Source organism: Python bivittatus, unplaced genomic scaffold, assembly GCF_059951505.1.
Source record: "Python bivittatus isolate LINGU-HERP-01145 unplaced genomic scaffold, Pbiv_v1 ctg000480_np1212, whole genome shotgun sequence".
NCBI lineage: Eukaryota > Metazoa > Chordata > Lepidosauria > Squamata > Pythonidae > Python > Python bivittatus.
Genome location: NW_028277075.1, coordinates 40,535,399 through 40,559,547, shown reverse-complemented (window position 1 = coordinate 40,559,547; position 24,149 = coordinate 40,535,399). Strand labels below are relative to the sequence as shown.

The window sequence follows — 24,149 nt, the reverse complement described above, 5'->3', positions numbered from 1 at the left end:
AAAAGTTGTCATATGGTAGGGTTATGTTATTTGTTCTGTTTTAAAACCAATGAAATGCTATGATATCCTAGTTCAAGGTGGATAAGTGAATGAAGTTTATCCAACATTACCAAAACAGACTTTAATCAAGGTACAATAAAATTTCTGGCAATATATCCTTTTGGCTCCATGAAACATCTATATCTTAAAGGTACAGTACAGTGCTTTAATTGTAAACTGTACTGTATTGAGATTCTTTTAACAGGAATCAGTATAGACATACTTTAAATAAATACATAAGGTTAAACTCTAAGCAAACAGATTTCGGACATACATAAGCATTTTCTTCTGTTTGCTATTTGCTGCTGATTTATAATATTTGATCTTGTATTTATTGTGTCTACTGCTTTAAATAAATTGCTTCTACCTAGAGCCCTCCAGGTAATCCATGGCATAGCCTGGACTGTCTGTGCTGTTCCAGTCTTGTGGAAAAAGTCCTTTTTGCTTTACAGTTAGTGCAGTTCATTTACCCTGACTAATGGGGCTGATGAGAGAAGAACAATTTCTCTCCTTCAAAAGATGTGTTTGCTTTCAGCACAGTAACCTGTTAGAATTCTGGGTCTTCCTCTAAGACAGGTCATGGCAGAGATGAGCAGTGCTTTTTAACTTGAATTTTGCTCTCCTGCTTAAGTAGGAACACTCAGATACTCTTATTTATTAAGATGCTAGTGGTGGCAGGAGGGTTGTGCTGAGGTTGACCTGAGAGTCATTTTGTTCCAGATTTCGTGGCAAAAAGGCAAAGCAAACAATCTGATTTCTGTGAAAGAAGTTTACTCTTAAACCTATTAAGAATTTTGGATGCCCGTCATTGGTGTGGGACAGATGTTCATGTTTTCTCTTCATTTGCATTAGTTTTCATCTTTCACACATCCCAACACACATTACCTCCTAGGTAGCACTTTGTTGAGAGGGGACGTGGTGGTGCAGCGGCTTAATGACGCTGAAAGTTGCCGGCCAGAAATGGTCGATGCTTCAGCGGTTCGAGTCCAGCCTTTGCGTTAACAGGGTGAGCTCCTGTTTCCTCCCCAGTTCCTGTCAACCCAACAGTTCGAAAACTCACGTGAGTAGATAAATGGGTACTCTCACTCCGGTGGGAGGAAAAATGCTGGCGGCGCCTTGCAAAAAGGAGTCGGGAGCAGTTGCTGGTAAGCGCGAAAAACCGAAAAGGGCGCGAAGCAACGGAAGCCCCGCCTCCTGCGCTCGCCAGCTGGGCTCTGCTCTAGGAAGGAGGCTCTGGAAAAACCACTTCCGAAACACCTTGCCTTGAAAACTGCAAGGACTCATCCAAGCAGTCACTGCAGAGTCGGTAACAACTGAGCGCAGATTAAAAAAAAAAAAATCACTTTGTTGAAGTGCTAATATGGGTTAATCTTTCATGCATAAACTACTCTAGGCAATAATCTCCATGCAGCCCTGTGGCTTTCTTGCTGCCTATAGAGCTCCTTCTGACTCACAGTGATCAGTAACATTGATAGCCAACAAAAAACACTGCTTTCCTACGGTTTGAGCTGAAAAACTCAAAATCAGTGGTATAAGACCTAGAATAGGATAAACTTAGATTAAAGACAATAGTTGGGGAAAAAAGATTAAAACTTAGACCAACCCATGTGAGGGACATGACTCAGCTCACTTTGTGTTCTTCCTTGTCTAAAAATAAAAGAAAGAATTAAGTTATGGCCTCTAGTTAGCAGCGTAGGTTATCCATATGTGGTCTAATGAGTAGTGCTTAATTAGATGTTGGAAACCTTGCTTGTCATTTGAACACGGCACCAAATGTTTGCAAAATTTGTATGCTTCCAGCCTCAGTTCCCATTTATAAAATGTGTCATAACATATTTCATTGTGTGGTCTTGAGGGTGAAGAAGGGGAAAAAAAAAACATCCTGGATACCTCTGGCTTTGAGCTGTGAAAATAATTAGGACATAATTATAGGACACTGGAATCTGGGATCATCATACTATGCACATAGTTTCTGATTGCTACTTTTTCTTGCCAGTTAAAAGGTTTTCAATCAATAATTTTGCTACAGTGCTAGAAGAGTTTGGGTGGCTTGGTTTTGCTTAACAGTATCTGTACCAGTTAGACAGTCTGGATTGTCTTGAAGGACAGATAGTAGGACAGACAGATATTTCCAGTTCATTCATACAGCTGCCTGCTGTTTTGTAAAAATTATTCATAAAATGCTTTAAAAATATACCAGATATATTTTGACATATCCAAGTAATCAGAAATAAATATTCAACTGGAGTCATTTATAGATTAAGATTATCTTACTTCCTGTTCTTGGAAAGGGAAGGGGAGAAAAGTCCACACAATCAATCCATGAGAAGGATCTATATGAAAGACAGTGACTGTCAAGAGCAGAAAAATCAGAAAGCATTCTGAATAATTAGAAGAAAGGAATCCTTTTTCAGTATCTTGGAAGACAGTTACTGCAATCTTTGCTAAATAGGAGCAGACTCTCAGCTATGGGTCTGCATGAACGCAAAAAAGTGTTTCATTTAGAACCCAAATCAACACAGTTCATTCCAGAAGTTCTGTCAAGCCATTCCTGGCCAGTTGTGATTCTGTTGAAACAAAATCCTGAATGGTTATGTTGGCTGAAACAAATCCCTCAGGGATCCTGGATTGATTTTACAGGATGAGAAGAACAAGTCTGGTGTATGTTGTCCCATCTTCTCAGCAGCACCCAGCATGACATATCCCACCAGCCTACCAGTCTCCTGCCCCTTGACCCTCCCAGTAGCTTAAACTCCTGTCCCACAGCTGCTGCCACTGCTGTCTTGCTAACCTGCCTCTCCCAATCTCTGCAGGACCCTTCCCTTTGTGTCCTGCTTCTTCTGCCTCCCCTTAGGATCCCAGCACAGCATACCCACTGGCCTGCCCACCTGATCTTTCCAGCACCTTCCTCTCCCTCTCCCCTTGTCCTTGGCTTTTCCCCATTTTTCTTTCCAAAACACTTTAGCTCCTAACAACTATGGTTTGGTCTGTATTTGGAGCAAAACATTTTCATTTTTGTTCCATACTTGTAGCAAACATGTTTGGGTTTCAACTAGCTTCTTTTGAACTCTTAGATGTATGGCTTAACCAATATTTCCATCTGCAGAAAGAGGAAATTGTTGTAGTTATGCAGACTGTACTAAGATATTGCTTCTCCAGTGCATGGATCTTGGAATTGATAACAAATTTGAATCCCACTCACCATTATCCCCTTTAATCACCCATATGGAAAGGAATAATACAAACATGTATGTGTCAAATGTGGCTGTCCCTTCCTCCTATGGAAAACATAAGAATATAAAGAAGAATAGTTTAAAAAAATAGATGGCATAGCCTCAGAATTTTCAATTGTTTTTGAGAAAAATGTTGCCATATGTCCTCAAATTGCAGGAAAAGAAGATCCTGGAAATTTCACAGCAGTCATTCTAATTTTAATATTGTCAGATCATGAAGGATTTGAAAACAAGATTAATAAATCTTCACAAAAATAAATCCTGCTAGACTCATTCTCTCTCTGTTTTGAACAGATTACTCCTTTGGTTGATTATATGAATGCTGTGCCCAGAATGTGTCTTGATTTCAGCAAGGTATTTGACAAGATATATTTGATACTTTGGTCAACAAAATAATAAAATGAAGGCTAGATGTCAGTTGGATTCATGGGTAACTGGAAAACTTATTGCTCTTCAATGGTTCCTCATTTAAGTGGAGAAAAATTTGAGCAGAGTACTGCAAGAATTTTCCTTTTGGGGGTAAACTGGAGGGTGTTGTTGGTAATCTACAATGATATATTGGACAATATATCAGACAACACACTGAAAGGCAGGAATAAAATTCCAGGTGCCTTTTCTAGAATAGTTACAATTAATAAAATTAAATTGAGATCAGGCAGTAAATAAAATTCAACAGGTGCAGAATGGGAAACACATGAGTTAGAGACAAATACTTGGGAAGAAACTCAGGACTGTAACTGGACACAAGCTGGACATGACTCAGGAATGTGATACAATTAGAAGCAAAAAAGATAATTATTAGAATTATGACCTTTTCCAATACTGGTACTACATTTTAAACCAACTTGAATTAGACAGTGAAGCTGGTCAACAGTATGGAAACAAATTATATGATAAAATGTTGAATAAAATTGAGTATGTTCAGTCTGGGGAAATGATAGCTCTGGAAGATTGCCACATAAAAGAGCAAACACCTGAAGTTTGGTGCCACAAAGTACAGAGCACATTTTAATGGGCTTCAGTCACACAAATGTAAATTTCAGCGAAATATCTTGAGAAAATATAGCACTTTCCCTTGTGTTCCCCCCTTAGGGGGGACCAATTACTGAAGGAATTAGGGCACTCTCACATTGGAACAAAGAGTAAACAGCTTTTTGTAGTGTTCCTCTAGCTCTGAATTTGCTGCCTCCAACAGAGTATTGGATTTTATGGCCCTCAAAAATTCCTTCTATGAATTGTATGGTATTTTCTGGTGCATATAATGAAAGGTTTTGAGCTTAGAACAAAACAATGCCACTTGAAACATTCCACCAGAATGTTTGAAGTTCACTGCATTCAGCAGAACAAAAACTTGAAAAGATATTAAAGTTCCAGCCATAAGAAACAGTAGAAACATGGTATGACTTTCCGGGTTTTCATCCCAGTGCCACAGATATAAAAGGGGATGGCAGTCCATGATGATTTCTATAGCCAGCCAACTTGCAGAAAAATTGGCCAAATATATTATTTTAAAAACACATTTAACATTTAAAATCACCCTAGAATGGAATTGAAGCAGATAATCTTGCACTCTTAACGCCCAAACAGCAGCTACAACCAGCAGGCAAAACATTCAGTTACAACTAGCTTTTCACATTCTGAAAAGCTCACAAGGGGAAAAGACACGCACGACAAGGGCAATCCGTGCAGAGCAAGAGGACAAAAGCAGCAGCACAGAAAGATGAGCAAAATTCACTAACAGTTCCAAAGCGACCTAGAGTCTTTAGCTGTGGCATTTTAAAACGTACTCTGAAAGCTCAACAGCAGCGAGGCACAAGAGCATGTAGAGAACGCTGATGTGTAACAAAGCTCAAGCTCTCTAAATTGGTGTTCCGCTAGAAGTCTTTGTGTTTGCACAGTCTGAAAAGCATTAGCAGTATTTGTGTGTAAAACATCATACAGCGGGCATACATGCACCTTTGCAGAATCTGCCTGCCGAGTGAAGCCTATCACAACCCCCTTGCAAATTACTAACCTTCCGAGAGCAGAGTGTTTAAAAAAACAAAAAATAGTAACTCGCCAGGTAGGCAAGCAGGCATGCAGTTGTCTTTTTCTGCCTCACCATGTATTTAATTGCTGCTTCCCCCTCAATACTCCACTCCCACCTCATCTCATCCAGTTTAAGCCAATGGAAGCAGGGCATCATTCATTCCTGCTGCTGTACTGGCTAGATTGGAAACAGCCCGAAGACAGCACAAGCCACAGAAGCACAGCCCCAGCAGTGTTTTATTTTAAGCTCAGGACTTTCAACATACCTGTATTTGAAATAAGTCATTTTACCTGACTGTAAGCTTACAGATTCATGTTTCAAGCCACTTCTGCATGGTAATTGCAATATTTTTTTATTCCATTTCTAAGGCCACCAACTCACCAAGCAATTCTGGGCATCTTACAGAAAGTTAAAAACAACAGATGCAAAATAGGTAATGTAACACTTTAAAGAACCTTTCATAATCAAGAAAAAAAGTTGCTATTTTTTAAAAAAATTACCTTTCATATTTTATTCGAACGGTTTATTTTGTAAGTTTTTGTAGCATGGAAAGACTATAGCTCTGTAAGATGGCCCTTGCTATCATCTTTCCTTTGAAAGTCAGTTGATTTGTACCTCTAGGATCAACTGAAACGTGCACAAATTAGGCTGGGAAATGTTGCATATGAGCAGACATTGCCTCCTGCAATATTGTCTGTGTTTAGGTCTGTGTTCTAGAAGCCATTCATCTTCCTATGCCTTAACAGGGATATGTGCCAGATTTTGAGCCTTCCTCTAATTTATGTGATACATCAATTTCCTCATCACTTTTATGGACAAGAAACTTGAAAACCCATTACTTTAAAATGTCTTGCTGTTGTGGGAACATTTGCTATTTCTTGTAATGGTGCCAATGATAGCAAATTTATTTTTGCATTCATGGAGGCGTCACTGGTATTGTTGGATTGTTTTACTGTCATTTACGTCAGCGGATGAACACTTAAAAGTATCACCTATGATTTTGTTGATCCAGCAAGAGAACAGAGGTCAGTTGTGATATTTGCTTAGTTAGAAGATATTGTTCCATCTTGGGAGAGTAGTCAGCAATAAATCTTTCTGATCTGATGGACTGTTTCCTCCAGATACTGTAATTAAATCAGGACATAGCTGACAAAAGCGCCCATATTCTCTGTAGGCATTCTCCTGAGACTTCAGCATGATTGAAAAGGCTTCTTACCCGAATGCCTGTCTTGAATTGTTCAGGATAGGTTCGGTGGAAGGTTTCCTAATATGTTATCTGTACCGCAGACATTGTATTTTGTAGCTCACCACAGGTGTTTACTGTCACGTACCCACACCACTCAGGCAGAGAAGGCTGGCTGTCCAGTGATAAAGGCTGTTGTCTGCAGATAAACCCTCTTAGGCTCACTGTTGCAGAATCTCAGTTAAATGAATCACATGAGAAAAATATTTTGATGCCAGATGTTTGGATACAAATAAAAGAGAGCCACTTAAGATTGTATGTCCTTTGTAAAGTGTGCTTAGGAGACCAAATGGAGAAACAGTTGGCCTAAGAAAAATGAGGTGTCCAAGCCTTATACTGCCAATCCCTCCCCAAGTATTCATCACCTTTCATAGTGGTTTTACCCCGTCTCACAAAAGAAGATATATGCAACTATACTGTTTATTCTCCTAAGTCCTCACTATTTTACTTGAGAAAAGGAGGATATTGCTAGGAGTAGAATTGTCTTTCCATCCCAAACCCATGGAGGACTCTAGTGGAGAGCAGATATCAGGGTAGATACCTTCTCCCCTGTACATCTGCATCATATCCTCAACTGTAGTTCACTCCACATATATTTGTATAACCATACAATTATGATCTAAATGGGAATAATGGTAAGCACTGTTTTACTGATCTTTTGGAGCTGTTTCAGGGACTCAACATGCATATGGATGCCATTATTTATTAAACACTGTGTGCTTGGTGTTTCCAAAAAGGTTTGATGAAGTCACTAAATATTTCTGATTAAATTTAACATTCATGGGGAAAGAGGATGGGTCCTTATTGTTAGTTGGTTAAAGAAGAGGAAAAATACAGCAGGAATACATAGAGTTCTTATTATGGATTGCTGTAATTTGCTCTACATAGGGTTGCCTTCAAGGACCATCTGGCAACTTCAGCTGGTGCAAAATATAGCTGCCTGTGTGCCTACTGGACAATCTCAGTATTGCCATATGACACTGCTGTTGGAAATATCTTGGCTACTGGTTTGTTTCTGAGTGAAATTCAAGATGCTGGCGATTGTCTACAAAGCCCTATGTGGCTCAAGGCCAGGGTATCTGCTAAACCACCTATCCCAGATTCTTGGCAAACCAATCTAGGCAAACAGAGAATACTGTTGAAGGATCCCACCAATTAAGTGGTATAATGGCAGAGGATGCAGAGGTGAACCTTTATGATAGAGGCTGTTCTTTTCTTGGGTAACCTCTCCCTGAACAAGAGTGATTCCTATTCTCATGTCATTCTGGAGACTGGTCAAGACTTGTCTGGAAGGCCTCTGGAGACTGAGTTGTTTTTTGCAGCTGGTGCTAGGATGTGAGAAACATGGAGTTGGAAAGGATTTTACAAATGATCTAGTCCAAACCCTTGCTCAGTGCAGAATCTACCAAAACATCCCTGACAGATTACCATTTAGTCTCTATTTAAACAATTTCAGTGAAGAATTCACTGCTTTATGCAGCAGCCTGTTCCACTGGCTGACAGCCTGTGCAGTCAGGAAGTTCTTCCTGACTTCCATCCTTAAGCTTTACTTTTTTTCAGTTTTGATACATTTGTTTTGGGCCTGCCGTCTGAGACAGTAAGTGGAGATTAAGTCTCTTTTATGGGCCAACTCTTCATGAGCCTATTTGAGGACTGCTGTCTTTTCTCCTCTGTCTCTTCTGTAGGCTAAACATACCCAGAACTTTTAACTATTCCAATACAGTCTGATTTCCAGATATCCCACCATCTTGTAGCCCTCCTCTGAACTCACTCCAGGCTGTTACTATTCTTTTTCAATTGTAGTGTCCAGAATTGGATACAGTATTCCAACTGGGGTTTGATCAGGGCAGAATACAGTGGAATAATTAGTTCCTGTGATCTGGGCTTCCTGTTAATGTGCCCCAAGGTAGCAACTGCTGTTTTGGCAGTTGCATCACACTGGTAAATCATGTGGTCAACAGAGACATCCGGATCTCTTTCACATGTATCTTCCTGATTAGACTCGCAAGGCATCTCCCAAACATTTCCTTTTTAGTCTTTGTAAGATGTATGTATGTATGTATGTTAGGTATGTATCAGTTATACAGATTTATATGGCCACCCATCTTAATAATTCTGAGCAGCTAACAAAGCATACAAATAGAAACAGACATAAAAACAATAAAAAATACAGTAAAAGACACCAAGTAAAAATAATCAATTCCTCAATTAGCACAGGGCAAAAACATAAACCAGGTTCTACTAACATCCTGGTCCTAAAGCGTGAGGGAAGAGCCAGATTTTTTTTTTAATATATTTAATTTTTATTGAAAATTTTCACAGAAATAAAAGATAAACATGAAATAATATAGAATAAGAGTAAAGAAAAGAAAAAAAATACAAATGTGAAGTAAGAAAATAAAGACAGTATAGAAAGAAATACCAATAGAAAAAAAAAAAGATATGTAAAAAAGTGACTTCTGATCTTTTTTACAGCAGTTACAATCTTATCCACATTCCTCCCTCATTAAAATTACATCCAAATTCTCTTCTTCCCGTATTCAACCCTTTTCAGTCAGCAAATCCGTAAATCACCAGTTCATTTTTTCCCCATTTTCAGCAAAAAGTCCATAAGAGGTTTCCAGTCTCTGATAAAAGTATTTGTCTTATCCCTGTTCAAATGGGTCAATTTTGCCATTTCTGCCAATTCCACAATCTTTACAATCCACTTCTCCATTGTGGGTATTTCAGAATTTTTCCATTTTTGTGCATATAATAATTTTGCTGCAGTTACCATATACAAAATCAGTGTTCCAGAAGTCTCTTCTAATTGGCTATCCATAAGTCCCAATAAATGAAGAACCAGGTTTTTAAGTCCTTCTGAAAGGGGTCAGCATTCCAAACAGCTTGTGGAAATAGCTTGTCTCTTCTGGGGAATCTTTTCTGAAGAAAGCATAGGCTAATTGATTATTGTTCTATTATATCAATATTGTGCAGTGCAATTATTGCTTATTGCTTATTACTGTATACTGCTTAGTGCCCTGTTCGACTGAAGCAGTATATAAATCAGATAGATTGATTGATTGATAGATTGATTGGTCGATCAATCTTGGAAAAGTCTTTAAAGCTGGGAAAAGTGGAAGGAAAGAAAAGAGGACAAACAGCGACAAGGTGGATGGACTCAGTTACAGGGGTGATGAATGCACTTTTGGAAAACCTAAGAGACCAGGTTACAGACAGATCATCATGGAGAAAATCTATGTGGTCACAAATTGAAAAAAACTTGATGGCACATAATCAATTATTAACAATATACATGTACAGTATACACATCTGTAGGAGAATGCTAAAAGCAAGGCCCTCAATGTTGTGTTTAATGATTTTTATCATATTATGTCAGGCTCAGCCCAAGAACAATGATGGAACAGTCCAGTACAGTTCCATTATTTGCTTAGACCCTCTAGACAGAATCTCTCCAGACTAACTCTACACTATAGCAACTAGTGGATATACCCCGTGTTACTCTAGGGAGGGGCTAGTCTAAACCTCTTCTTCTTACAGTCTTGCTGCGGACTGAGAAAGCGCTTGCCTTGTCCCCCTTTCTGGAATTCACTGCCTCCCTCCTGATAGCCTTGATCTCCCATACCAGTCTCCTCCTCGCAGATACCTTCCATTACATATTATTAGGTAATCTAGAGAAGAAGGATGAGCAGTGAAGTGGCCAACTAATTTTGATGATGCTGATTCATTCAGAAAATCAAAATTAGTGAGCTCCAAGATGATTTCTCCAAAGTGGATTGCTAAGGTACAAAATGACAAATGTGATTTTGTAAAAGTAAACAATAATGCCAAAATCCTAACTTCATATGGACACTGACTGGATTTGTGATGGTAGTGGCTGACAGTGAAAAGGAACTTAGGTCATCATGGAGATATTAATTCAGTGTTCGGCAGCTATGAACAATGCAACCTGTATGTGTAGCTCCATTAAAAAAGGAATTCCAGATACATTTTTCTTTAGTGAAGCTATCTTCATTTATGTTTCAACCATAAATACCCAATTCACAGTACATAGTTAAGCTACTTAAGAATTCACCACAACAGAATAATTGAAATTGCCATCTATTTAGACAGGTTTAATAAGGAATAAGATATTCATGGAGAAAGAGGATCAATGGCTACACTAACCAAATTAGGTCTATATTTCACCATATGATTCACTAGGTAGTTAAGAGTTATACCAGTAATGATATTTGGGAATGCCTACAACATACCACTCTCAAAAGGAGGTTTTCCTTTGGTATGAAAATAATATTTGCAGAACCATCCACTCATAAAACAGAAGACCTTGATGAACATAACACTCATGGACTTGTTTTTTCAGATTTTTGTATCAGTTCCTCACTTGAGATTTTGTTTGGCTTGGCTTGGTTTATTCTTTAATGGGAACCCTACTTGACATAATTCCTTGGAGTATCGAAGAGCTAAGGAGGAAAGCTAAGAGATCCCCTTTTTCATAATTGAAAGTTTGGTGTTCAGCATTCTTTTACACTGTACTTATTGCAGGTATATTTGTGGTATAATTTATAATTTAGTTGTTGAAGGTCAATCCTAAAGTGTTTGGGACTATGATCATCAATAATTCTGTTATTCTGGATACAACCAATTAATGTTCTTGGTGATGGAAGGAACACCTTTTGTCTTATCTGCTAGCACTGCATTGTTTTTTAATATGATTGTAATTTTCTCTGGTCACCTTCCCTCTTACGAGTTGCTGAAAACAGCTGAAGCAGCTTAAAGAGATCTATTTTTGAGTGAACAGAGGGTGGGAAAAGCTTTATTCTCTCGGCAGGCTAGACCATGAGTGATGTGCAAGCAATTTAATTGAGGATCACTGCACCTCCACAATGCAAAGATCATCTTAGATAATAAAAATATGAATAATAAAATAAAATGTGCCTTTGGGTTTGAAGTAATGTCCACTCTTTTAAGAATACAGGCCAATAATTAAGGAGCTTTTCCATATATTGCATGATTGAGTTAAGGAAAAATATTTTAATTTCTAAATGACATACCTCTAGGCACCCGTTGAATAAGAAGCTGAAATTTGATTCCAATTCCCAGGAACAAATACCAAATTTCTAAGCAGTTGCTTGGAGTGGTTCCAGTCTTCTCATTCCAGCATGATTATTTTCACATGTTAAGTTGAATGATAATCAATGGAAGAATAAGTCACAAATTCTAGCATATTGATTTTGTTCCTTATCTAAATTGAGTTTGAGAGAATATGCATTATTCCTGATAGAATCTGATTACTGGTGGTTTTGTTGCATTGAGACAAGAATCTGCAAGAAAAAAAACCAGATGTACTCAAAGCAAAAAATAAATAACTTTCTTCCAATTCTTCTATATTTATTACCAAATCCTAATTTATTGGCATTGTCTGTTAGATAAGGAGATTATCAGATTCAGGAGATCTTCTATTCAGGATGCTAAAATGCAGTTGAGACAGGTATTTTATAGGTTGTTTGTGAGATGTAGTTATTCTGCTTATAAACACTGTGAAGACAGTGTCTCATCTTGAGAAAAGTGTAGCTTGAAGCCTTTAAAGAATTAAAAAGGTAGGCCTTTGTATGGAGAGTAACAGAAGCATAAATGTAACATTCCTAATTCTGTAGTGATATCAAGAAGAAAGCTCTTTGTGTGTGTGTGCGTGTGTGTGCACGCACGCATGCCTTTTCTGCCTGATTAAATATGGTAGGTTTTATCCGTCAGGACTGTGTATTGGAGACCTCTTTTATTTGCCATCTTGCTCTATTAAAAATGCATGTATGCCCATTCTTGAATGCATAGTTGGATTTTATAACAAGAAGTAGTGGATTGTAGTTCAGCTGGTAAATTATTAGCTCTTGTTCTGACAAGGTAGGCACATTCCACTGCTTATTTTTGCATGTACTAGCTTTTGCCTCCTACAGTAAAACAAAGGAGGATGCTGCCCCTGGTTGGAGAATGAGAACTAAACAGTGATTACATGGTATTTTGTAAAGCAAAACTGAGCAGTTGAGTTTAGAATAGAACAGAACAGAACAGAACAATAACTTTATTGTCATTCCACTATACACTATACACCAAGTGCATAATAAAATGAAATTCCGTTGCAGTTGGCTCACAATTACAATCAGACACTAGAAGTACCATCAAGATACCATAATTACTATAAAATATACATTCTATACACATTCATTCAAGAATCTGATAGCCTGGGGAACAAAGCTATTTCCCAATCTGGCTGTTCTACAGCAGATACAGCGGAATCTCTTCCCAGAAGGTAACAAAGAAAACAGGCCATGATGAGGATGGGAGATGTCACTAACGATCTTTCAAGCTCTAGACAAACAGTGCGCATATCCTAGATCTTGGATGAGAGGCAGAGGGATCCCAATTATCTTCTCTGCTGCCCTTACTATCCTTTGTACCAACTTTCTGTCTGAGGCACTACAGCCTCCAAACCAGATGGAAATACAGTTGGTAAGTACACTCTCTATAGTGCCTCTATAGAAAGTAAGGAGAATGGGGGGATGGGAGATGTACTTTCCTCATCCAGCGTAAAAAATGTAAATGTTGCTGTGCTTGTTTTACCAAAAATGCAGCATTAAGGCACCAGGTCAGACTATTCATTAACTGCATCCCTAGGAATCTAATGCTACTGACTGACTCCACGGCTATGTTATTAATAAAAAGTGGAGTGAGACTACACCGATTCTTCCTGAAATCTATAATAATGTCCTTTGTTTTTTCCACATTTAGGACCAAGCTGTTTTTCTTGTACCACTCCACCAAGCCCTTCACCTCCTCCCTATAAGCCCACTCATTGTCATCCCTAATAAGACCCACCACCGTTGTATCATCCATATATTTCACAATGAAATTGGTGGTGAACCTGGCACAACAGTCATGGGTCATCAGGGTGAACAACAATGGGCTCAGGACACAGCCCTGTGGGGAGCTGATGTTCAGATAGAGCTAGAGATATTATTTCCGACTCGCACCAACTGAGACCTCTCAGTAAGGAAGTCAAGTAGCCAATTACACAAGGGAGTACTGAAACCCAGAGAACCCAGTTTGTCCACCAAATGCTGGGGAACAATCATATTGAATGCTGAGCCAAAATCTACAAACAGCACTCGCACATAACTTTTCTTCTCCTCCAGATGTACCAGACTCGAATGAAGAACAGAAGAGATTACATCCTCTACAGAGCGATTCCGTCAATAAGCAAACTGAAGTGGATCAAACAAAGGAGGGAGTCTGGAAACAATGTAATCCTTCATCAACCTCTCAAAACATTTCATCACAATGGGAGTGAGTGCTATCGGGAGGTAATCATTGAGGCACGTGATCGTAGATTTTCTAGGCACAGGTATAATAGTCACAGTCTTAAAGCCTACCGGGACCACAGCCTGGTGCAAGGAAATATTAAATATGTCTGTGAGGACACTGGCCAGCTGTTCAGCACAGTCCCTCAGTACCTGCCCTGGAATATTATCTGGGCCCGCTGCTTTCTGAATATTAATTTTTCTCAGGGTCCTCCAAACATCAACTATATTAAGGGTAGGTGCCTGGTCGTCAGGATGAGATACAACCTTCCTCGCAGGAGTACTGTTAAATGCTTCAAACCTACCAAAAAAACTATTAAATTCATTAAGAAAATCTATATTCTCCTCACATGATGACCGAGTAATCTTATAATCTGTAATGGTCTGAATGCCATATTCACCTGGTATTTGTAGAATCGTGAAAAAAATTCTGAACTTTCTGACCATAAGCCTGCTTTGCTGTTCTTATAGCCTGGTTCAGATCAGCTCTAGCTGTTCTAAAAGCCCCCGTATCACCAGATTTAAAAGCAGAGTTCCTCGTTTTCAACTTCACATATACTTCAGGAGTCATCCAAGCTTTCTGATTCGCCCGTAAGTTGATGTTCTTAGTAACACTGACATCCTCCATACACTTCTGGATATACACAGTTACAGATGAAACGTATTCCTCTACATTTGTATGTTGGTTATTCGTTGCAGCTTCCCTAAACATAGCCCAGTCTGTACACTCAAAACAGCCTCATAACGCTTCCATTGCTCCCTCAGGCCAAACTCTCACCCGCTTCACAATTGGTTTTTCTCTAGTTAACAAAGGCCTATATGCTGGAATCAGCATTACAGGGAGATGGTCTGAGGAACTGAGATTGGGGTGGGGAAAAGCTTTAAATGCACTCTTTAGAATAGGCTAAATCCAGTGTGTTCCTACTCCTGGTTGCAAAATCCACATATTGATGGAAATGAGGGAGGACTGTTTTCAAATTAGCCTGATTAAAGTCTCCAAGTACAATAAACACACCCTCTAGGTGGGTAGTTTGCAAGTCACTGATAGTGTGATAAAGGACTTTCAGGATCTCCTTCGTATTGCAGAGGGGGGTATATACACAACTGTAATAATAATCATAATAACAACAGTGAATTCCCTAGGCAAATAGAAAGGACCGCATCTGATAGTCAACAACTCCCCATCAAGTGAACAATAAGTTGAAACCACCTTTGAGTTGGGGGACCGTCTGTTATTGATATAGATGCATACTCCACCACCTCGAATTTTACCACTCAGAGCAGGGCTCCCATCCGGTTGAAACATTGTTAACCCCTCCATGCCGATAGCTTTCTCAGGAACAGATGACTTTAACCACGTCTCCATCAGCACTATAACACCGTCAGCATCCGCAGAAGGAATTCAATTTAATTTCCTTCTGCGGATGCTACTTATTTAAGAAAATGCCACAGAACTTAGTAGGTACTTCCTGTGTCGTGGCATTGAAGTGCTTGAAGTTTCCTCAGAGGAAATTTGTTTTATGTTTTGATTTGAATATTTTTGGCAAATTTGCATTGTAGATTGCCATGAATACTGTTTACTTCTGACAACCTGGGTAAGCCGCCTACTAATAATAATTGATGGCTTCTGAATCAGGTATTTGGAATCACTGATTTGCATCTATATTAATAAGGGATGTTTTGGATGAATGTGTCCTAGAATAACTAACAGTACTATGAAGAGCTAAAAAACCCTTCATACATGGGAACCTCCCATAGATTTAAATAGAGTATGTTTGCTTTTGAACATGCTGAAAATCATTTGCAATGTCAGTTTTATTTCCATTCAGATTTCAAGAACCGGGCAACTCTTCCTGAAACTGATACATTATGTCTGTTGTCCAAGGCATGTAATTGGCAGTTTTTATATGATTTCTTATTTAGTTATATTAATATATAATTATGTATGCTGTATTTTTAACTAAAATAATATTAAGTAGAAATGGGATTGTTATTGATCTGTTGCAGCAAAACAGTCACAGGTATTGTGGGCAACTTGAAGTACAGGGCCTCATCTTCAGCTGCTGCTGATTTTCAGTAAGTTAAAATAAATAATGGGGAAGGATGAGTTATAAGATGTGGATTATGGTTTTTACTCTGTGCAGTCTGCCTTGGGCAGCTGCATTCACTTCTCATCCACATGTGTCCTTTTCACATTCCAGCAAACACACATGCTATCCTTAATCCAAATGGAATTGTGCTTAACACAGCTGTTCTATATACCTTTTATAGCATGTCAAATACTAAATCATACAAATGCCAAATAGATGAGACACAGTGTTTTCCTGCTGGTCCCTGTATCTGTAAAGTCCAAAGAAAAGAATTTTAAATTATTTAGTCTGTAATTTACATGAAAACTTAAATCTTGTGCCTTGTTCCAGCCCTGCTTTTTTGATAAAAGATTCTATCAAAAAAAGCAAAAGATTTAGTTCACATTGTGAACTAAATTTGTAAACATTGGTATTTTCTTTAATGCTTGTTTTTAGCTATGACCTTTAAAAGGAAAAGGAAAAGATTGCTTGCACAAAAACACACAGTGGCTTTTACCAGACTCCCCCTCACATTTTTACAGCAATTCAGCTCTAGACAGTTATAAAAAGAAACTCAACAGCAGTGACTGTCAGATGAGCATACCAGCACATAAATGTTGGTTCAATCTCTTCATTTGACTATCCCTTCTGACTGATTGAAGAATGTTAACAAAGTGTCCTGAGATATTCTTAGCTTCCTTTCCTGAAAAAAGGGGCCCATGTGAACAAGTAGAGACACCGATCATGGCAAATAAGCTTGCCTACCGTGTTTTCTTGCAGGCTAACTGCACACGAGTCAAACCTCCCTTATATTACTTTCCAGTCCTAGGAAAGAACACACATCTGTCAACTAGAAGATTAATTAATTAAATAAAAATATTATTACAAGAACAAAAAATGACAATTTATTTCTAGACTGTAACCAAGAAGAGTTCAGAACAGAATGCAGAAGATCAAGGCAAGATATGTGCAGAAAGTGAGCTGAAATTATTTTTCCTGAATGTAGAACAAATTATAGCTTGATACAATTAGAAAAATGCATGTACAACCCTTAGATTGTGTTAAGATTCAAGCAAGGACAGTCTGACTCATAAAAGTAGGTTACTAGACGTATGCATGTCTCAAAATGGAGCCATGAGACAATGGATGGAGCATTGCCAGAGAGCACCTTCCTCACACTCCTTTTCAAGTAGGCCTTCCAGTTCGATGCCAAAGTATGCTGAATGCAAAGAAGTAGCACACATCCAGAGTTCTTGATGAGCCCCCAGTCCCTCCCTCCCTCCCTCCCTCCTCCTAATGCCCTGTATTTGCTTTTCAAAGAAGGAATAATCCTGACTGGAGGGGGATGAAGCTTCTATACAAAGTTCTGGTCATTTGACCTGAGAGAAAAAATTCTGACAGAGAAGGAGGGAGGAGGACTGTGAGGTAGCAACAAGGATGAAATTGCAAGAGTGATGGGAGGTATTTATAAGCATCAGGCTGGAAAGGAAAGAGAAGAGGCTACGGCTGTAATTTCAGTATGTCTGTGTTGGGCAAGAGAAAGCACCAAAATCAGTCTGCCAGTGTTTTGCAAGCAGCAGCATTTTAAGAGCAGTTTAAAAGAAGTTGATTTAAAGCAAGAAAACACCCTTTTCCCTGTTTTTCTTGAGTGGTGAATGAAAGTGGCTGTCTTTAAAATGAAATCCACATTTCAAGAATTATGCAAAAGTAAACAAGTTCATCCTTCCCATTAAAAATATGGCATTACATTTTTTTTGGTTTTTTCCCTTTTTTCCAATGGAACTGTTTTGTTTTATAAACTTGGATGTTCTTATCACTGTTTTCTTTCAGATATAGATTGAAATGAAATTATTAAAAGTAAGTGATACGTTTATTTTTCCCTACCCCAATGAAATAATTTATTTTATTTATTGTGGGGGAATTGCCCTGATTTACTTTATCATTTTAGGGAGTCACTGCATCGTAACATTTGAGAAGCCTTGCCATGCAAGTTCTCAGCCTCATTCATAAAGTAGATTAGTCTCTAACATTTCTTGTTTTCAAATAAGCACTTAAAGTCATACCCTTGTCCTCTTCAGGGATTTCAGGCTTCTGCTTAAGTGCCTGGACCTACTAGATTGTTTCTTTTAGATACATTTTATATATTTCCAGCAATCACTGAAATTCCTGTTCTCCCCGCCCCCCCATCCTTTAAAGTTAATGTCATCTGATTGGTATGAGTGAGGATGCAGTTTTAATTGGTCCCAGGTGCATTTGGTAAAAGTTGATATGCATGATGCTTGATAAAACCTTTAGCTATGATAGGCTACCCTATCGGAACTGAAATACTGAGATTTATTTATTCAAACATCTTTGTCCTAACTATACAAATACCTGTATTTGGTTACAGATTTCCTGGGCCAAAGTATCCGTCATTCGTGGATAAGAAATCACAACAGCATACTGAGTTTGTTCACTAGCCAGTTTCTTTCCATTCCATATATTAAAAGAGTGAAAGATAGATATGCCCACTGTTTGCATCTGAAGCAGGAAAGGGTACTTCTAATCTGGTATATGCACCCTCAGGATAGTTCTGGCTGGTTGTTAACAGAATTGCATTTGGACTCTGGAAAATACATGTTTGAATGAAAGAGATGGTAACGTGCTCCTTAATGCCTCCTTAACCTGAACATGTATTTTCTGAGCTTCTGTGGCTACTGTGCAAGCTCAGAAAAGGTGTAGTTTAAGGAACAGCCAACAGGTACAGTGGGGGCACCTGTGCCAGATCCAGATCCTTGTCTCTTTTAGATCTGAATATTGTAGTGGAAAAAACCAGCTAAAGTTAAGACTTTTAACAGCTTTTTTTTTTTTTTTTGCAAAAAGCAGAAGGTAGAAAATAAACATACACAAAGGTTGATTTTTTCTGATATGGCTTTATTCTGAAATAATGGAGTAAGCCTGGTGTTTTGTGTAGACTTGTATGAATAACTGCCCTTGAGAAATTAAATTGGATTATTGATTGTAGAGACCTCTGCCTTTGTCTCATGGATCACACATTTCCCTGTGTTCATTAAGGTACAACAGTAGTACATCTTACTGTCTTTTGAGACTTTGTTTCATTCTAAGAAGCTCTGCCAAATTTTTACATTGCTTTGAGGAAAGAATGCCCTAATGTTTAAAACTGAGATAAAAAGGAGATTTTCTCAGACCATTCTTCTAATCCCTTCTCCACTCAGCTAGATTTTTGGACATAGAAATCACCTCCTTGCCAAGGCCGCATGGCAATTGTCCACACACTCCCAAGCTAGTGCCCTCCAACTGTGCTTGTCTTTAGCTCCCCTTGTCCATCAGACAGCATGGCCAGGAGCCGTGCAGGTAGAGGTGATGAAATTTGTAGACCAACATATCTGGGGAGCCCCTGTTCAAAAAAGTGTGCTTTTGAACCATTTTTAAGATGAAGCAAACAATTGTGAGTAAAATTCATTCCATAGAAAGACCTGTAAGAAGGCATCCTTTAAAATATGCTCTTTGGGATTTGTTGCATTGATTGCGATTTTAATTTTATTCTTGGAAGAATGTAAGCTGCTCAGAGTCCTTTTTGGATTAGAATGACATATAAGTTGCAATCAGTCAATCAATCAGTCAGTGGAGGAAGCCTCTGAGGAACTAAGAAAGGGTCATTTAGTCCTACATGTTTCAGAATCAATCCCTCAGGAACATTTTTGAGCAACAGTTTTCACTACTTTTAGATATAACAACTATGTGTAATGACTTCAAAGATGGTTTTGGTTATAAGGAAAAAAAACTTCACAGTAAAAGAAATTCTAGACTATTTTTTTACTATATGGTCAATGATGTCTTGAATTAAACATGTTTCTGAAAATAACATTTACAATAAAGTGGTTTCGTATTTGATTTTCATCAAGTCCAATAAGAGCTGACCTTGCCTGCAAATGTGTGGTCAAAACTGTCATTCAGATTTCATGTTTTCTGAATTTTTCTGTGTAGTTCTAGGCTGCATTTAGTAGCATGCATTTTAAGAAAAAAAAAATCAAAAGTATGGATTGAATCAACTTTTATTGCTACTTGAAAGTACATTCCCTGACAGAAATTCTACTCAGAAACTTTCTCCAGCAGAAAGCAGGGGTTGTATGGACACAATCTGTCTTCTTCCGTTCCTTTGCTTTTCCTCTGCAATTTTCTCACACACTTCTATAGCAGACTGGAGTTGGAAGATAGTGTACCCAGCTAAGAAAATAGACAAAAATAGTTCTGTCCTCTCTACAACCAGTAGGATTCCACTTTTGAATCTGAAATCTCCTGTGAACAGATGGAGCTCTTCCATCAATGGGATTCAGATTCTGAATATTTTTAAGAACACATTTTATGCATTTTAAAAAAAAATTACAGATTAATACAGAAATAGAATGGAGTAGACTTATGAATGAATACACGAGGAAGGGATATGGATTTGCAGTAGATTACTCCATCACCATAATTACCAGTGATTCTACAGAGCAGAGTAGGTGTCTTTGCAGTATCTCAGAGACCTATCATCTTGGTAATTTATGTATTTTTGGAATTTCTGAGAGTTACTGCAGTGCCAACCAAATGAATGAATGGGTCCCTACCTTGAACTGTCTCTGACAATGTGCAAAGATGCTCTTGCTGTTAATAATTATCTTCTTTGTTTCTCTTCTGTCACCTGTATCTTTCCCCATACAGCCCTGGAATTCCAATTTGGAGCAGGGTACACTTGAGCTTGTGAAATATCTGTTGGGAACATTAGCGCAGCATAGAGCCATCTTTCACAAAACCCATGAAATGACTACAGTCTATTGCTGTTTACCAGTCAATTTTGTCACACAGCAAGGCTGAATTCAAGTAGCTTGACATTCAGGGCACAGGGGGAAAAAAGTTACACCGTGCTGAAAGGTGGCTAGTGCTGAAAAACATGTTGCAAGGGGATGTAGTTAGCAGTCTACTGAATACTAGATGAGTTAGTGATTTAATTTTTTGGTGAAGTTATTGGGGAAGATCATTTATCATGCAGCTTGATCTCTTCTATAATATTCAGCTGAGGCTAACTTAAGAACTGTAAAACTGCTGACATTCTGAAAAGTGCTATGAACAAACAATACAGTGAAAGTAGAATGAAACAATGGGTCATACTCAGTGGGGTAGTACATAGTTCCCAAATTCAGGCATTAGTGTCTCCAGTTTTTAAAAAAACAAGCAATCCTCCAATTTTTACCTTAAATTTTAGAGAACTAGTGATGATAATAGTGTGCCATATGAACCATTGATGGAACAAAAAATAAAGCACCTTCAGGTGTCTATACATTCCCTTAAAATCATAGCTTCAGAGGGAGACAAATGTGTCTTGGAAGTTGCAGTTTGCAGTTGCTTGAGGAAAACTACAGGACACAGCATCCCTTCCTCCCAACATGTTGATAATGTGGACCTTTAGATCCATGCTAGCTGAACAGCAGTACTCAGTGCTTGTAAGTTGTCACTGCAAGTACAATTGAACGGAGGGCCAATTTAACGATTCAAGAAAAATGCTTGCCCAAGATGTATTTATAACTAATGAGTTCAAATATTGAATAACTCTCCATATATAAATGAGGTTACTTAAGTTTGGCATTCATGAACTTAAGTATTGGAGCTAATTATCAAGCAAATTTTGAACAGGTTCCAAATCACTCAAGAGGCTCATTTGCCTGGTAGGATAAGTTTGTATGTACTTTTTACAGCATAAGCTCTTTGATTAGAACAAGAGCTGCAAACCTGGAATTACCTTAGTTCAGATCTCACCTCTTCCATGAGCTCATTAGACGAGGTACTATTACTCAGCCTTAGCTTCACTGCTCTAAGGATTTTTAAAAATTTTTTATCCTTTCAATCATGTCTGATTTTTGGCGACTGCCTGGACAAGTCCCTGCAGTTTTCTTGGCAAGGTTTTTCAGACATGGTTTGCCCTTGTCTTCTTCTTCCTAGGAATGACAGAGTGACTGGCCCAAGGTCACCCAGCTGGCTTTGTGCCTAGGCGGAACTAGAACTCACAGTCTCCTGCTTTCTAGCCTGATTCCTTAACCACCACACCAAATTATGGAATGCTTTCTGTGTTTATATAAATGTCAGTCACTGCAATATTTTATTGGATGACCATCTTTAACGTAACCTTTTGAGCTATGCAAACTTTCTAGCAAGTATAGAGATTTTTAAAACAACAACAACATTGTGTGCTCTATTTGGCATTTTCTTAGCCATGTAAACAGCTTTTCAGAATGTATAAAGGAAGGAAGGAGCAAACTCTGCCCTCAGTGCAAAGATCCTCAGCCTTTGACAATCTGCTATTACTTGTCAGAATTGTTTTGCCCCTTTCCCCCCAGTCTGCCAAGTCTCCAGATCAAAAATCGACACTGTTAGAAATGTAAGCACCAGTCATCTGCTCAGTGATTCTGCAGGATTAATTGAACAGGCACTCTAAGTTGTTCAATATGTGGGACTCTTCACTGAAGGTATAGCTGAATGCAGAAAAGAGCAATCTCTGAATAAATTTATATGCACAAATGGCCTGTGCAAGTTGGTGGTAACTCAGTTAATGATACATGCCAGCACAATGCCTAGTAAATGTAACAAATTTGCACCAATTCTTCCTTATCATAAATCCTTTATTCTTTTCAGTTGCCTGTTTAAAAAAGAATTCACACTTGTCTCTCTCTGATTGCATATTCAGCATGCTTGGCTTTATCATTATAATGTATTTAAAATGGCAAGAACTGGCTAAAAATAGATTTACCTCCATAGGTTGTTTTTGAGCAGACACTCTTAAGATGCTGGACTGGTCTTTTCCCAAGCCAGCATGCCTTTCCTATTCAGAATAAAATAATATGATCCCTCTATTAGCAGCTGATTGGTGCCCAGGCATTTATATCACTGAGCAAACTCCAGCCTTTGTTTTTCACTGTGATAAATATAATTAGAATAGAGTTTGATCAGAATATTAGTTGGACAGAAACCAATATATTAAAGAACTGTATCTACTGAATACCACTGAAACACAATCCATTCCATCCCCAACAGTCCACTTGAGCTTGCAATAACTCAATTTTTTCCTGTTGTAATTGGAAACTGCAAAAAGATTTCCTTGCAGATAGATTCTTTTTAAATTGCTGCAACAATGGAATAGTTTGCTGCTTCTCAAATTTATTCTCAATTGTACAGAAATGTGAGCCTCTTTGTGAACAGTTGAGGCTGTTCTTTGTGGACATGACTGCTTGGGTATGTGCTGGAACTGATGCTATTTTGTGAAGTACCATACCTGTGGTGTCTACTGCACTGTCTAATCACATGTATCTGAATCAGGCTTTTGCTTATCTCCTGAGAAAATGGAGAGGGTTGCTAGATCAATACAACTGTCATGTGTATCAATCATGGGCCTATTCTTTGTGGAACATAGAGAGGGAATTCTTTCTGATCTTAGAGAAACAGGAAAGTTAGTATGATGTATACATTTTTTTAATCCGTTCAATTGTGTCTGATTCTCAGAGACTGCCTGGACAAGTCCCTGCAGTTTTCTTGGCAAGGTTTTTCAGAAGTGGTTTGCCATTGCCTCCTTCCTAGGGCTGGGAGAGAGTGACTGGCCCAAGGTCACCCAGCTGTCTTCATTCCTAAGGTGGGACTAGAACTCATAGTATCCCAGCTTCTAGCCTGATGCCTGAGAAAAACCGGAATTATATGAAGATGGCTAAATTTAAACAGGAATTCACTTTTTTTGTCATCTCCATGTGGTACATGTTCTTATTTAGATTATTTTGTAATGTCTCCATCCCTGGTTAATTTTATCAGGAAGTTTTAGATAGATTCAGTCCTGATCACTGTAATTGAGTTTTCATATGAAAGTCCAAGTTGGTATAAGGTGATATTTTAATATATCATTGCTAGAGGATCTTTAATTTGTTGATTAAAAAATGGATGATTGGCAAAAGTGAGGATTGTTTGGGATGAATCTAAAGCTTTTATAAATGGTAAGACTATAGCCTAGACCTCTTAGCTGAAGAGAATGACAATAACTTCATTGTAATGATTTAGAAAAGAATATAAAAGAAGCTTTGAACGTTTATGCTAAAAAAAATCACACTTTGGAATTGTATCATGCTTTTAGGCCTTTTAAATTGGAGCTTGATTAATGACATG

At 38.3% G+C, this 24,149-nt stretch overlaps 1 protein-coding gene across 1 annotated transcript in view; it reads left to right on the top strand.

The window, feature by feature from the left end:
* The window catches only part of TRIM44 (TRIM family member 44), a 74,947-nt gene extending 60,076 nt beyond the window's left edge, over positions 1–14,871 (top strand). The window contains 2 exon segments of the mRNA XM_088145069.1: positions 13,735–13,902; positions 14,371–14,871. Coding sequence (XP_088001195.1) covers positions 13,735–13,902; positions 14,371–14,391 — 189 coding nt within the window. The 3' untranslated portion in view covers positions 14,392–14,871.
* The last annotated feature ends 9,278 nt before the right edge of the window (positions 14,872–24,149 follow it).